The sequence below is a fragment of the Rosa chinensis genome, chromosome 5 (assembly GCF_002994745.2).
Source record: "Rosa chinensis cultivar Old Blush chromosome 5, RchiOBHm-V2, whole genome shotgun sequence".
Lineage (NCBI taxonomy): Eukaryota > Viridiplantae > Streptophyta > Magnoliopsida > Rosales > Rosaceae > Rosa > Rosa chinensis.
Window position 1 is genome coordinate 72,651,175 of NC_037092.1, and position 15,646 is coordinate 72,666,820.

The window sequence follows — 15,646 nt, forward strand, 5'->3', positions numbered from 1 at the left end:
CAAACTTATCTTTAGTCAACCCCAATATCTATCTCTAGTCCACCCCAATATCTTACACAATTACACAAATGAATTATTAAGATATCTAAATCAAAAAAGTACTTGTCGGAGCATATATATATTTGGTTGACAGGTTGATGAGTAATTTTTTCATTTCATGGTTACGAAAGCATGACTTAAATTGTCACACATTTTATTTCATCTTTTGCTCGGCATTAAATCCTCTATCCCAAAACCCCTATCTCCTTCCTTGTCTCCCCATTCAAGATGCGACACCTGTCCCACTATTTAACAGAATCTAAACTCTGTTAACTCGTTTCATTTATTGAACTGTTAACTCTAAATTACAACATAAAACCGAAAGAAAATTAATAAAAGTAAATTTAGAGTTCTTATCTTCTTCTTCTCTTGCCCAGTCCATACCAACTCTCCCTCCCAAAATCCTCAATCTCATATGCCCAGTAGTTCTCATCTATAAATTTTAATATATCAAATCCATGATTTGTGATATCAAAAAGAAACTTCAGTAGTCTTTTGATTTCAAACAAAGTCCAAAGAACCCACATGATATGGGCATGAGAGAAGCAAAAGAATCTAGAAACTGAAATCGATTAAGGCTATTTTGCCTCTCTAAATCTAAAAATGCCATGATTCTTCTACTATGAGCAATTGAGCAGAAGGTGAAGAAAGAGAAAGACCAGATGTTATGCATACTTGCTTTAGTAGAGGTCAAAGATTCGGAATTCATATGGGTCAGTTTCTATGGTGTTGTCAATGATCTAGTCTGGATTCTAATTCATATCAATAGGTTTGCTTTCCATATTGACATGAACTGGTCTCTTGAGAGAGAGAGAGAGAGGGAGATGTAGAAATCTGCTTTTTGCGAGGGCAAAGACCTAGGTTAACGGAGGCAAATGGCTGTTAAGTTTTCTTAGGTGGCAGGACAGGTGTCACAACTTGAATGGAAGACAGGGAAGGAGACATTTTTGGGACAGAGGATTTGAAGCCCTTTTGCTCATATTTTGTGTGTTTTTGTGGGTTTGCTCGATTGATGTTGTTTTGCTCAGTTGACACAGTATTCAAGCGTCATGTGTTTTATTTTTACATTTTGATATTTTTATGTATATTTACAAAATGAATTTGTTATAAGTTTTTATTTATCATTGAACAAAAAAGAAAAATATTTGTCATTCAATTAAAAATTTCATGTTTTTATTTCATTCGATTAAAAATCATTTCTACTCCCAAATGATCAGCTCTACGCTAAACGTACCCTCTACTATGTTTTAAAAGTATATTTGATTAAAAAAAAAATCTTAACAGTTATCTCAAGTTCAATTTTCGTGCAGGACATATAAGTTATAGGAAATGGCGGTCGGCATCAGTGTGAGGGAGTCAATAATGGTGAAGCCAGCAGTGGAGACGCCTCGCCGGTCGCTGTGGATCTCAAACTTGGACATGGTGAGTTCGAATGCTCACACTCCCACTGTTTATTTCTACAGGCCCGAAAACGGCGGTGCAGTTGACAATGGCAACTTCTTTGACCCCATCGAGCTGAAGGAAGCCCTCAGCAAGGCCCTAGTGCCCTTCTACCCGTTGGCTGGTCGCCTGCAGCGAAACAACGAGGACAAGAATGGTCGTGTCGAAATTGATTGCAATGCAGATGGCGTGTTGTTTGTTTTTGCCGACAGCAGCTATTGCATAGATGACTTTGGTGATTTTCTGCCCACTCCCGAGTTTGGGAGCATGCTCATCCCTGATGTTGATTATTCGGCGGGGATATCTTCTTATGCCCTCCTTGTAGTTCAGATCACGTACTTGAAATGCGGTGGAGTGGTACTTGGTATTGGCTTTGAACATTGCGTAGCAGATGGATTTTCTGCTCTTCACTTTATAAATGCATGGTCTGATATGGCTCGTGGTCTCGACCTTGCAATTCCACCAAACCTTGACAGGACATTACTTCGTGCACGAGAACCACCTCAGCCTTTACTTCACCACAATCACCATGTCGAATACCAACCTGCTCCACTGCCCACCACAGAAGCCACTGCTGGTGCTGATCCCGACTATGAGACCGCCACGGCAACGACAGTCTCCATTTTTAAGTTCACAAAGGAGCATATCAACATCTTGAAAGCTAAGTCATCAAATGATGATGGGAATTCATCAATGAAGTACACTTCATATGAGGTATTTGCAGCTCATGTCTGGAGATGTGCATGCAAGGCACGTGAACTTGCTGATGATCAAGAGACACAATTCCACATTGCCGCAAACGGAAGGTCGAGATTGCAGTCCCCAATTCCACCTGGTTACTTTGGTAATGTGATTTTCTGCGGCGCACCAACTGCATTCGCAGGGGATATCATATCGAAACCAATAGGGTATGCAGCGAGCTGTATTCACAATACCTTGGTACGTATGGACGATGATTATCTTCGATCGGCTCTCGACTATCTTGAGCTTCAGCAATCTCATCGTCATCTGTCAGACTTCGCTCGCGGGGCTCATTATTGGAAGTGCCCTAATCTTGGGATAACTAGTTGGGTCACGCTGCCGATCTACGATGCTGATTTTAGATGGGGTCGACCCATTTTCGTGGGCCGTGGTAAAATTTTACATGAAGGGAAGGCTTACACAATACCAAAGGCAGGTAACGATGGGAGTTTTTCTCTGGCCATTAATTGCTCTGCAATATCAACCAAAGTCACACGAAACGTGGAACGTTGCGGTACGGGAACGCGATACGGGTACGCGGTACGTTAGTCTTCAGAATACGCGGTACGCTAAGATATATTAGCTAATTTTAATTAAAATAAATTACTTATAATAAATAAAATTGTGGAAAAATCCTTGGAAATTAGGATTCCTAATTCTGATCCTAAAAGGCTTCTATTTTACCTAAATACCCCTTATTAATATACTATGACAAGCAAATTACTTATGGAGGATAAACAAGTAAATTAACAAATAACAGAAAATAAATAATAAAGAATGCTGCTTTTATTTTTTATTTTTTCTTTAGATAATCTTGATCACCTTATAATTATATTGAGATGATTATGCCAGTATGCCGTGAACAAGTTTTATTAGAGATTTCTCCAAAAAAAAAAAAAAAAAAAAAACAAGAGACGCTAAAAGCCCAGAATCCCAGAGATTCAATGGAGAAGGAAGAGATCTAGAGGAAGGAACCGCCGCCGCGAGCACCAAGAAGAAGTGGTCCCCTGATCGCAGAGAACGCGGGCGGCCTTTGGAATCTGGGTGAGCTTCTTCTTCTTCCAGCCTTGGATCTATCTTGAATCTGGGAACTATGGTCTGACTCCTCACCTCACGGGATCGCTAAACGTGGCGATCCGGATCGCGAACGCCCCGCGATTGGGTTCATACGATCGGGAACGCAGGTCGCCGGCAGGTGCAGCGTTTCCGGTGACTTTGATATCAACATATGAAGTCATTTTCCAAGTTGATTTATGAAATATAACAACAGAACCAAAATCTTAATTATGTTTTGGTGATGTATATTTAAGATTTCGGAGGGTTTGTCTCTTTTTCCATTCAGTGATGTTTAGTGTATCTCCTCTTATTAATAAATAAATAAATAGGGGAGAATTCTATGTGTGCTTGTACTCTCTCTTTTAGAATTAGAAAAGGTTTGCATTACATGTAGGGCACGTTTACTTACTTGAAATGTGAATGATTACGGCGTAAAAGTAATCATGCATTTACTAACACATGAAAGAATCAGAATGAGTGTAGTTCTCACCTCCTTGTCAAGAATCAATTCCTGAATACTCAGGAATTTGATTACGAAGGAGGGAGATGGGTTTAAGAATAAAAGCCTCCTGAATCAAGACCGATTCATTTATTCTATCATTTCAGTTGTCTCTGATTCATCATTATTTTCCATTCCAAGTAAGTAAACATGCCAGTAAATTAAATGATTGATTTCTTGAATAGTCATATCCTATTACTACTTGTAAATATCACGCAGGACTTGGAACTATATTTAATTTTAATTTATTCTCCTATTTCTTCTCCACAATATCAATTAAAGTTCTCCAAGTTCATAAAGTCAGTGACTCTGCTATGAATACCAGTGTTACCGGGATCGCTCGGTTTACCGGCGACCCGCGATCCGGATCGCACGACCCAAAAACGGTGCATTTGCGAACTAGATCGCAGATTCCGATGATCCGATTTGAAACTCGAGTTCTAATGATTCTAAATACCAAAAGTGACGGGATACCATTATCAGTCGTGCGAAACAGTTGCAGAGTTCTACAACTCCTCTTTCTATCTATTAAAAATAATTTTTAATTCCTTCCTTCTTTTTGGATAAAGCCAAGGAGAAAAAGCTATTTTACTTTAAATTTGTTTTAATGCTTAAACTAATTTAATTTGATAGATTTGACCATTGTAAAAAGATTAAATTCATTTTGATGGTTTTATCTTCATTAAAAATTACTTAATGAATTTTACTTTTACAATATATCAATTAAAATAAATTGAATAAGGTATACCCTAGCGTACCACGTACCTAGATAGCTAACGTACCGCGTTCTCGTACCGAAATGACCCGCGATCCAGGTAACACTGATCAATACATCTGAATCGTTTTGAGAAACCGCCAAATTAAAGATAATCAATCATGAACTTTCAAGATCTTCTTGATGATCTTTTAGATGAAATCTTTTGTCGACTTCCTTGCAAATTGGCTGTTCATCGATGTAGGTGTGTGTCCGAGCGTTGGCTCCGTATTTGATCTCATCCTTTTTTTATTTGTCGATTTCTATCGCATCCTAAACGTAGTATAGATCCAATATTATTGTTCTCTATCTACGTAGAGAAAGACATCAAATGGGAAAACTTCACCATGTCCACGCTATCAGCCGGGAAAACACGCTCTATGTTTAGTTTGCTCCCTTTGGATGAAGAACCATATGTGCTAGGGACGTACAATGACTTGGTCTTGTGCTGTGCATACCACTTTAGATATGATCCTATTAATCGTTGCTGTTATTACTACATCTGCAATCCATACACCAAACAGTGGGTTGTTCTTCCCCACACCCCGGATCCCCAACACTACATTCACGAAACGATATATGTTGGATTGATCTGCGACCACCCATACTTTTACTGCAAAAAATTAGAAGGAAGTAAATCCGGTTCCTACCTCCCGCTTAATACTGAGTATAGGTGCAATTCGTGCAAAGTTGTGCGAGTTCTGGAATATGAAGATGACTCCTTGGAATTTAAGGTGCAAATATTCTCTTCTGAGATTGGGAATGGAAAGAGTTAGTTGTATCATCCAGACCCGGTATTGAATATTATGCTATCACTACAGAGAGCGTTTCTTACAATGGAACAGTGTACTGGTTGGCTTACCAGGGCATTCTTTTCGGGTAGGAACTGTTCAACAACAATAGCACAACAACTAGTATTAGTAATGACACTATTGGTTATACGTGCCGTTACATTGAATTTGACAAGCCTGCAGAGAACATTGAAATGGTTGAATGCCTAGGTGTGCGCCAAGAGTCTGCGGATGTACAATATCGAGGGTAACTGCTATTGTCGACCCGGTGCTTTGTTTCTCTGCTGATATCCCACTCTGTGTGTTTAGGAATTGAAAGAAGTAGAAAAGCAGGTTGAATGTAACAAGCTAATGAAATGGTGTTTGATGAAAAGGGTTTCCTTGGACCAAATATTGGTTCCAGATCGAGGATCCATTGTTTGCTGAATGGGCAAAGACAAACTGCTGGATGTGGCTTCGGGTGTTGTCTTTCGACCCAAACTATGAGGATATCTTGTATCTACGTATGACCAATGACATTGTCATGTGCAACACTCATACAAGAACCTCTTCAAAGATTGCAATAGAGAGGCCACAAAGAGATAAGTCTGACATATCTGAGCCTCATATGCACGTCTTCCCATTTGTAAATCCACAGTGGCCAACAGGTACCAGTTCCTAGACAAAAGTAGTCATGCTGAATTGTTGATCAGGTTGCATTGTGTTTTGTTTTTCTTGTGTGTGTGTTGAAGGGTTTGGGACACATAGGTGGACGAACTCCTACATCCATGCCTGGGTATGTTTTTAGCTATTTTCTCCCCTTTTGCTAATCTCTATTTGTTCTTTAGAAAATTTTCTTCTCCTTTTACAAATTTTCTTCTTTAAGAACTTAAATCTATAGTTCACTCTTATTTCCTCTACTACATCCTTTTGATTATGGTGAACTTTTTCAGTATCCCTAGGAGTAATCTCAGTTTTCCTGTGATTAAGCACAAAGTGGAATCTCAATTCCACAACAAGCATTATTTCTAAATCTCATCACTAGTACATAACTACATATCATGTCCTCAATTCTATTTACTTACAATTATTGCAATCTCCGTTTACATGATGCTCAGGCAAAACGTGGATAGGTACATATCATGTTATCAATTAGAGCTAAAATCATTTTACCACCCTAAACTTTACACCTAAAATTATTTGTGTTCCCAAACTTCTAATTTGATCACTATGCCCTTATACTCTCCAATATGATCAACTAAAGCCATTAGTAAAATAATTCATCAATTTCTTCATAAATTAGTGATGATGAGAGTCCACTTAGGGTTAGTTTTTAGCTTTGGAAATGTAAATAGTGTGTTTTTTTGCATGATTGAAGGCCAAAATCTAGTTTGAGTGGGCAACACTATATGAAGAAATTGATGGATTAGTTAAGGATTGGCTATAATCAATCACATTGGAGAGTACAAGGACACAAGCGATCATATTAGAAGTTTAGCGACACAAATGATTTTAGGTATAAAGTTCAAGGTGGTAAAATGATTTTAGCTCTATCAATTATATATACTTACAATTATTGCAATCTTGTTTGACATGAACGCTAAGCGCCATAAGAAAATTATTGCAACCTCCTAATGACCACGATCAACATGAAAGCACCGGGGCAGAAACAGTAGTCTCGGTTCTTACATTTACTAGGGAGCAGCTCAACATCTTGAAAGCTATGTCAACCACGACTAAGGATGAAGACAATGATATGAGTACTGTAGATACCTCCATTAATATGGAGAAATAACTATGTCACAAGCATATGTAACACCCTCTTTGGGGGGCCCACAAGCCATGGTGAGACCCAACCTCGATATGCATCCCGTAGCCCGATGTCCAAGCTACGCCGTGGTAGTAGGAAGTGCTCAAGAGCTTGCTGGGAAGCCAACTTCCCAACCATGACAACTTGCATCCACAACATGCTTTGAAGACTAGAACTGGGACTCTTTGTCCCACATTGAAGAAAATGTAAAGGAGAGTGGCTTCCTTCCTTAAAAAAAGGACCACTCCTCCCACTTAAACATCCATCCCATTACAACTTACTTTTGTAATCAATAGTTAAACATTTCAAGTGGACGTAGTTTCCCGCTATGGCGGGAGACGAACCAGTTCTATACATCGTGTTCTCTCTTTCTCTCTATCTTTTCTAACGTTAATTAGAGCATTCGGTTTCTAACATTAACATTGGCGCCGTCTGTGGGAAGCTGATACAAAAGGCTTCATCACTTACCATTCGTTAAGTCATTTTAAGGGAGCTTAAGAAAACTTCTTTTCGTTTCTTCTTTGAATTATCAATCATCTTTGATCAACAATCCTCTTTTTCTTCTTGGATTATCATCAGCTCCCAGTGGCTTCCTTCATTACCGTTAACCATCCTTAGCGGTAACACACAAAAGAATCCAAAATTAAGTTGTAGGAGAATAGAATTGTGTTTATTATTGATAATAGGAGCCCTTTATATAGGGAGTTTACAGAGTACACAAAAGGTAACAGAATCGGAATACAATTAGCATACCTAGGGTACTTTCCTATTACAACTCTAAACCCTAGTTTGAAGAGGCACACATTATGTCGATATCCTTCAACACTCCCCCTTGTGCCGCTCAAACTTGGTGATGACGCTTTAATTGTTGCCTCGTTAAAAACCTTGCCAGGTAACAAAAACCCTGTGGGACAAAAATAACCCTGGTCGAAGGACAAAAAGAGCACAACACGTCCTTCACTCTTCGAGATCGAACATGTAGACATCATGCCTCCCCCTGATGTCAATATCTCCCCCTGATTGCTACAATCATGGGAGTTCGGATAACTTTTTCAATCCGATGCTCTTCACATGTTTCTCGAAAGTGGATTTTGGTAACGACTTAGTAAATAAGTCTGCTACATTATCCTGTTATCGGATTTGGTTCACTTCAATATTTAGAAATGCTTGTTGTCATTTCGATGGAGGGGAGGAGGAGCACGGAAGGTGGCATTTTGCCTTGTGGGGTCCGATCCCACACTTCCGTCATCTCTTTTCTCTGTAGAGATAGAACAAGTCCATATCAATCGTACCTCTCAAATATCGAAAGATTGTCTTTATACCAATCTAATGGTGTTGCGTTGGCGCGGGGCTATATCTAGCCAACAAGTTCATAATAATTGAGGTGTCCAGTCTTGTATTGTGCTAAGTACAATAATGCGCCTATTGTACATAAGTAAGCACTTTCGCTATTAACACGTCTTCGTCATCATCCCTGGGACGAAACGGATCCCTTTTAGGGCTAAGACTACAGACGACCATGGTGCATCTTTGACTTTATCAAAAATGTCTATTGACACGGTATACAAGTTCTGAATCTAGACAAAACCGTGGTCTCCCAAGGTCATTCCTCTCAAACTCGGATTTCAGGTGTTCAGCGGTTTCCCTTAACTCTCAAGGGTTCCAATTATGTTTATCAACATAAACCGCGACCATTGCAAATCCAGAACTTGTCATGGAAACGCGTGGGCATAGTTCATCATATCCCTTCCCAATCAAGTAGTCATTTTAGTGAGCATTTCAACCTCGTTGCAAATGCGCTCCGTGGTCTAGAGCCTCTTGACTTGGGTAAATGAAGTCCACAAGAACCTTCATTATATTCCGTATCTAGATCCCCATAAAGATACGTAGTGACCACATTCGTAAGCTGCATGTTCAGTTATTTGGAAGCTACCAAACTGACAAGGTAGTGGAGTGCAATGACATCCATTACTAGAGAATATGTCTTCTCGTAGTCGATTCCAGGGCGTTGTGAGAAACCTTGCGCCATAAGGTGAGATTGCCATCTCTTTTTCTCATCACGCTATCTAACGAAGACCTATTAATGTCAATAGGTTTTATGTTAGGAGGTGTTGGCATCTCAGGCACGAAATCCTTCCTCTTCGTTAGTGAATCCAATTCAACCTGGATCCTATCTTTCCATTTAGGCCAATTTTCTCTACGTTGGCATTCTTCAATGGAGTAAGGTTCAATGTCATTGGTCTCAATAATTCCACGTCCTCATGTACACTAGTGTAGTTCGTAGAGATCTCTATATTTTCAGGAATTGGTTCTATCATTGAGGCGTCCCCCAACGATGTCTCTTGGACATAACCACAATCCAAAATATTCTCATGAGACGAATTATGAGTATCAATGATCAATGGATCAAGTTGTGCCAAACTCGCTCTCTTCTTAGGGCGAGAATCCATCGAACCTATGGGTCTCCTACTCTCTCTAGCGGAACCCATGGCCTATGACGCCATTATGCCACCTTTGTGGCGTCACGATACTACCATCCATGGTAGTGGTGCAGTACCCATCTTTTCTGGGTGGCACCATGTCCTCTTGTGGGGACATCAATCCTTGCAGGCATGTTTGCAGCAGATATATGTGATCTCGTCACTTTTAGGGGATCAAGATGAGACATAGTGGGGACAGACCACGACAATTCCTGTCGTTCCTGTTGAACATTGACGTTCTAATCTCCCCCTAACGACGGGAAGACTGTCTCATCAAAGTGACAATTCGCAAATCCAGCGAAATAGAGATCGCCTGTCAAGGGTTCTACATAGCGGACTTATAGTTGGAGACTCATGTCCAACAAATATATATATATATATATATATATATATGCATTCGTTGCAATGACTCATGTTGATGCGCTATGGCGACGCAATTGGCACATGAACCGCACACTCAAATATGCATAAATACGAGATATTAAACTCGAACCCAGTCACTAGCTGTAACGCAAATAAAAGTTGAGTGGCTGCTATGAGTCGTAGACGAATTAGCATAGCTGCATGCGTTATTGCATAACCCAAGCGGAAATATTGGTGCGCATTACCAATGTCCGGGCTACCATTGTAGTCGTTTAATGGTGGCTTTTCCGCGAGACCAATTGGGTGTGTACCTGGGAATATGATACTTGATATCAATACCCAATGATATGCAATAGTCATCGAAAACTGTCGATGTAAACTCTCTAGCATTATCAAGTCAAATTGACTGAATGGGATGATCTGGGTAGTGAGCCCGTAGCCATATGTTATGTGCTAGGAGTGTAGTATAAGCAGCATTACGAGTGGATAATGGCACAACACGTGACCAGCGTGTTTGCGTATCAACCAACACCATAAAACATCTATATGGTCCGCAAGTTGGTTGATCAAATCCATAGAATTCCCTTAGATTCTTTGTGAGAATGGAATTATTTCCTCAATCTCCTTTGCATAGGATGGTCTCAATCCTAAATAACAGGCTTTACAGAACGAAACATGGGCTTTGGTGAAGCCATAGTGTCACAATAGACTTGAGAAGTAGATAGAGGAGTTTATGGCGTCAATGCCATGTATTTGCCGCAGGGGGTAGGCGGCACTGGCCATGTATGGCCGGTCTTTGCACAATCATGGCGCCATGAGGCCCATGTGCAGCTCCTCTAACCAATTCTTGGTTCTTACTTTTCTTCGTTCTGAAAATGGATGTCCGTGTAAAGTCTTTAATACACAGATCATCATGTCAAAGCCTATATGTGTCAAGATCCCATAAGTCGTCTCTCATGACATAGTTGGATTCAATAACTCAAATAGTGGTTGCATACAACCCACTAGAGCGACACATAAGTTTCTCTAATACTCGTTTATGTTCGTAGTCATTAGAGGTGATGCAAAGGAACTCTGTCCATTCTCATAATGTGTTTCCACATGAAAACCATTGGCTCTTATAATAAAGTTCGAATTAAGGTATGTCCAAGACATTAAGTAAAAGAATTGACACTTTATTAATAGCCAATGATTACATCAAAGTTTCCAAAGTCTAATCCAAAATAAAATCAAAGTAAGACACATTGTAGTCACTCTATCCGTTTGGTAACTCCAATCAAATATGACCAGGAAAGTAGAGAGAGATGTTGGTGGAGCGAGGCTCTCTTAAGTACCAATAATCTCAATGACTTTCCTAGACATCATATTTTATTGGGTCTGCCACATAAGAAAGAGTTAAGACAATTGTCATTTATTGACTAAGGCAAATTGCCATTACAAAAGTTCTTGGAAAAAGAAAAAGGACTAATCTAATCAAAGTCTGTTGCATCAATGTGCACTTCGTCTTCAGCTTTGAAGTCCTCTATGGTGAGATTGACATCTCCACCATCTTCTTCTTCTTTTGCAAGGTACACTTCTTGCTCTCTCAGGTCCCTATATGCCCTGTATCTTTCAGCTAGTTCCTCACTTGCCTTGCATTGCTTGAACCAATGCTCAATTGATCCACATTGATGACACTCATCATTGTGGTTGCCTCCCTTTAATTGAGGTGCACGTTGTGCACGTTGCGGGCGTTCCCTAGGAGGGTTGGTGCCACCACCACGACCCATTGAGCCACCATTACGGCTAGGGATACCACGACCCCCTCTCCCACGTGTGGCATTACCACCACATGTATCCACACCAAACTTGCGGTTTCCTTCCTGGTTAGGGCGGTTATATGGGCTCATACGTCCCTCATGTCCCCCATTCTTAGGGTACCGCTCCTTGCGCCATCCTTTGGGCGCATTATAATTCACCTCATGAACGCTCTTAGTTCCAATGGGCCTTGAATTAAAATTCCTCACGAGTATGTTATCATGTTTCTCGGCTACAGATATAATATTGCTAAGCTGATGAAACCTCGTGATCCGTCCAGCATTGACTTCAGTACGGTATTGCTTTGATACCACAATGGCTGAAACGGGGAAAGGTGGAGAGAGTTTTCTCAATTAGCTCTTGCTCTGTGACAGGTTGTCCACAAAACCTCAACATGGACTGTATGCGAAGAGCTTCTGAATTATATTCAGCAACAGACTTGAAGTCAGCAAAGCACAGATTGTTCCATTGAACCTTCAAGTCAGGGAGGAGGGAATCTTGGACATTGCCAAAGCGCTCTTCTAGCGCTACCCATAGCTCTCTTGCATTCTTGATCGACATATACTCCAATCTGAGTGCCTTATCCATATGGCGTCGCATCAAGATAACTGCTTGAGCATGCTTTGTAGATGTTCTATTGAACTCAATATCCGGGTTAGGTGCCTGGATTATGGGTAATATTAGGGCTGGGTTCGGTTCGGTACCGAAGCTTACTGGCCGATACCATGTACCGTACCAACTTTTACTGGTATGCAAAAAACTATACCACTACCGGCCACAAAATCCGATATACCGAGAAGTCGGTATACCGATTTAATCGGTCGGTTCGGTACGGTTGGGCTTGTAACCAAGTTTGACATTGGGCCACAAACCAGTCACCAGTACATCACCGATCCCTTCTTCTTCTGTTTTCTCCTTCTGAGAACTTTTCGACCCACATGGTTATGGATCTCTCCGGTCTCCATACCACACACAGTGATGGAAGAGTGATTGTGGTGAAGCAAGAAGCAACCTCGGATCTGCAACCTCTGCTAAAATCAAACAGAAGTTTCAGACTTTATTCAACACCAACTACACCCAAAACCAGATTTTTCTTCCCAGTAAAGAAAATCAACATAAGCAAGAAAAGAAACTTACTTGAAGTAAAAGAGAGATCCAAGGCCGAGTTTGATTCAGATTCTGGGAAGAGAGCAGAGAGAAGAACTTTACAGGTTGCTATTTTTCAAGAAGAAGAAGAGAGACAGAAGAGACGGGGAAAGAAAGAAGAAGAAGTAAGAAGTAAGAAGTAAGAAGTAAGAAGAAAGAAGAAAGAAGAAAGAGAAGAGAGAAGAATAAAAAAGAAGAAAGAGAAGAGAGAATTTTTCAAGAAGAAGAAGAGAGACAGAAGAGACGGGGAAAGAAAGAAGAAGAAGTAAGAAGAAAGAAGAAAAAAGAAAGAGAAGAGAGAAGAATAAAAAAGAAGAAACAGAAGAGAGAAGAATAAAAAAATAAAAAGGAGACAAGAAGAGACAGAAAGAGATGGCAAAAGAAAGAAAAAGAAGAAAGAAGAAAGAGAAGAGTGAAGACGTCAGAAAGAAGAGAAGAATAAAATATTAAAAAAATATGAGTATTATACATAAGTTCGGTACGGTACGGTATACCATGTATATATGAAAATCAAAACCACTACCGTACCGTGTATGTGGAGTCGGTACGGTTGTACCGTACCAAGACTTCGGTTACCGACTTTTCGGCTACCAATTCACTTGGCTCGGCTCGGATGCGGTTGGTACGGTTTGGTTCGGGAGAATTTGCCAGCCCTAGGTAATATTCCCTTGGAAGTGAGATGATTCTCAACATCGGTTACCCAACTGTGGTAATCCGAGCCTGTTGAGTCAAGCATGGGAAAGTCGAGTCTAGGTTCATTCGACATCCTGAAAATAAGAAGAGAAGATATATTAGTTTCGGAGTTAAACTTCCACGAAAACTAAAATAATGAGATTTCCGAGCTATGCTACCAAGAAATCAATTTCCAAGAATCTCTTTTGGATTAGACCAAACAATGATGTTTTAATATGGTCACAATTTGATGCTTACGGACGCTCTTAGTCCAAGCATTGTGAACGCTCTTAGTTCACACGAACACTCTTAGTTCGTTTAATTATGAACACCCTTAGTTCATACGAACACTCTTAGTTCGTTAAGCGTGAATCCCCACAATTCCGCTTTGTTAAATACTCAAAATCATTTGGCAACATATATTCTAATATTATGTAGAAAATAAAAGGAATTTAAATATAAGAAAACAGGAACTTTAATCGTAAAAACTTACTTGATAATTTGAAGTTTTGCTTCACAATTCTTTATACACGCGCGTGTTGATGCATGCGTGTAGCTAAATTAGAATTGCTGTAATTTGGTTGGAAATTGGCAGTTGGTGGGCTGCCCTTCTCCCTTCCTCCTTTTTTTCTTTTTCTTCCTCCTTTTTTTTTTTTTTTTTTTTCTTCGGGCCCAGCCCTTCTCCCCTTTTTTTTTTCTTTTCTTTCCGAGTCCCTCCTTTTTTCTTTCGGGTCTTCTTCCCCTTTTTTTTTTTTCTGGTCTTCCTCTCTTTTCTTTCTTCTGCTCTTCCTCTCCTAATCTGCAGGTGGCGGGGCAGGGATGCTGCGGCGGCGGTGGTGCGCGGGGGAGCGAGCAGCAGGCGGGCTGGTGCGCGGGGCTTGCAGGCGGGCTGGTACGCAGGCGGGGCTTGCAGGCGGGGCTGGTACGCTCGGCGGGCTGGTACGCAGGCGGGGCTTGCAGGGGGCTGTGCTGCAGATCTTTGCTGGGTGCAGTAGGAGGCCTGTGAGTGGAGGAGCAGGGTGAGCAGCAGGGGCGTGCTGGGCTGCGGGCTGGTGTGTGGGCTGCTGCAGGCTGGTGTGCAGCAGGGAGATGCAGGGGCTTGCGGTTTGCGGCAGAAGGATGGGGTAGAGAGTAAGGCTGCTGTGGGAGGCTGGCAGGAGCAGGTGCGGTGTTGGGTTTGCAGTTGCTGCTGGTGAGGTTCGGCCTCTCCCCCCTTTTTTTTGTTTTTTTTTTTGTTTTGTTTTGGGTTGGCGGCAGAGAGGAAAAGGTTTTTTTTTTTTTTTTTTTCTGAAGCTAGGGTTAGAACTCATGCTAATAACGTGTTGTAGGAGAATAGAATTGTGTTTATTATTGATAATAGGAGCCCTTTATATAGGGAGTTTACAGAGTACACAAAAGGTAACAGAATCGGAATACAATTAGTATACCTAGGGTACTTTCCTATTACAACTCTAAACCCTAGTTTGAAGAGGCACACATTATGTCGATATCCTTCAACAGTCCCATCCTTGGTGGTAACACATTTGGCGGTAATTTGCCCAACCATGATCAACATTATCCCATCCTTGGCGGTAGTCACAAAAAAAAAAAAAAAAAAAAAAAAAATTTGCATCAACATCAACTTGTGCCAAGTGTTTGCAAAATTTCAAGTGAAGGTGAAGTCAGCGTCATGCTCCAACGCTAACTTCATGAAGCACCGGCTCTAGTATCGTCCCACCCTTGGTGGCAACGTAAAAAAAAGTTGGGGTGGACATTTACTTTGGACACCCAGAAAACTTCACTGTGCCCCGTCAAGGTTGGGTGCTGCTATACCGCCAGCCACAAGAAGCTCATCCGCTAAGCTTGGAGCGAAATGATGCTGCTCTAGCGCCAAGCCCCACTGCCAAGCTTGATCAACGCAAGCATAAAAATAAAAATAAAAAGCCAGCGCCAAGCACAGGCCCGTCAGCACTGAAGCTGCAAACTAGACACCCAGAAATACACTCTGGGCACCCAACAGTAAAAATTGAAGATCAAAAAGTGAAGATTACGGCTCGCTTCATCATCTGCTCTCCGTCAGTGACAACAGTCATCAACTCA

At 40.9% G+C, this 15,646-nt stretch overlaps 1 protein-coding gene across 3 annotated transcripts; it reads left to right on the top strand.

Annotated features, from left to right (window-relative positions):
* The first annotated feature begins 1,368 nt into the window (after nucleotides 1-1,368).
* Nucleotides 1,369-3,484, top strand: LOC112201481 (shikimate O-hydroxycinnamoyltransferase). 3 transcript variants are annotated; one of them, XM_024342360.1, is made up of 2 exons: nucleotides 1,369-2,696; nucleotides 3,442-3,484. In XM_024342360.1, exons 1-2 carry the CDS (start codon nucleotides 1,369-1,371, stop codon nucleotides 3,482-3,484), a joined length of 1,371 nt encoding a protein of 456 aa, XP_024198128.1. The 3 variants fall into 3 exon arrangements, with proteins under 3 accessions (XP_024198128.1, XP_024198129.1, XP_024198130.1); XM_024342361.1 differs by lacking the exon at nucleotides 3,442-3,484 and adding an exon at nucleotides 3,434-3,439 and having other exon boundaries at nucleotides 1,369-2,691; XM_024342362.1 differs by lacking the exon at nucleotides 3,442-3,484 and adding an exon at nucleotides 3,432-3,439 and having other exon boundaries at nucleotides 1,369-2,686.
* Nucleotides 3,485-15,646: the final 12,162 nt, after the last annotated feature.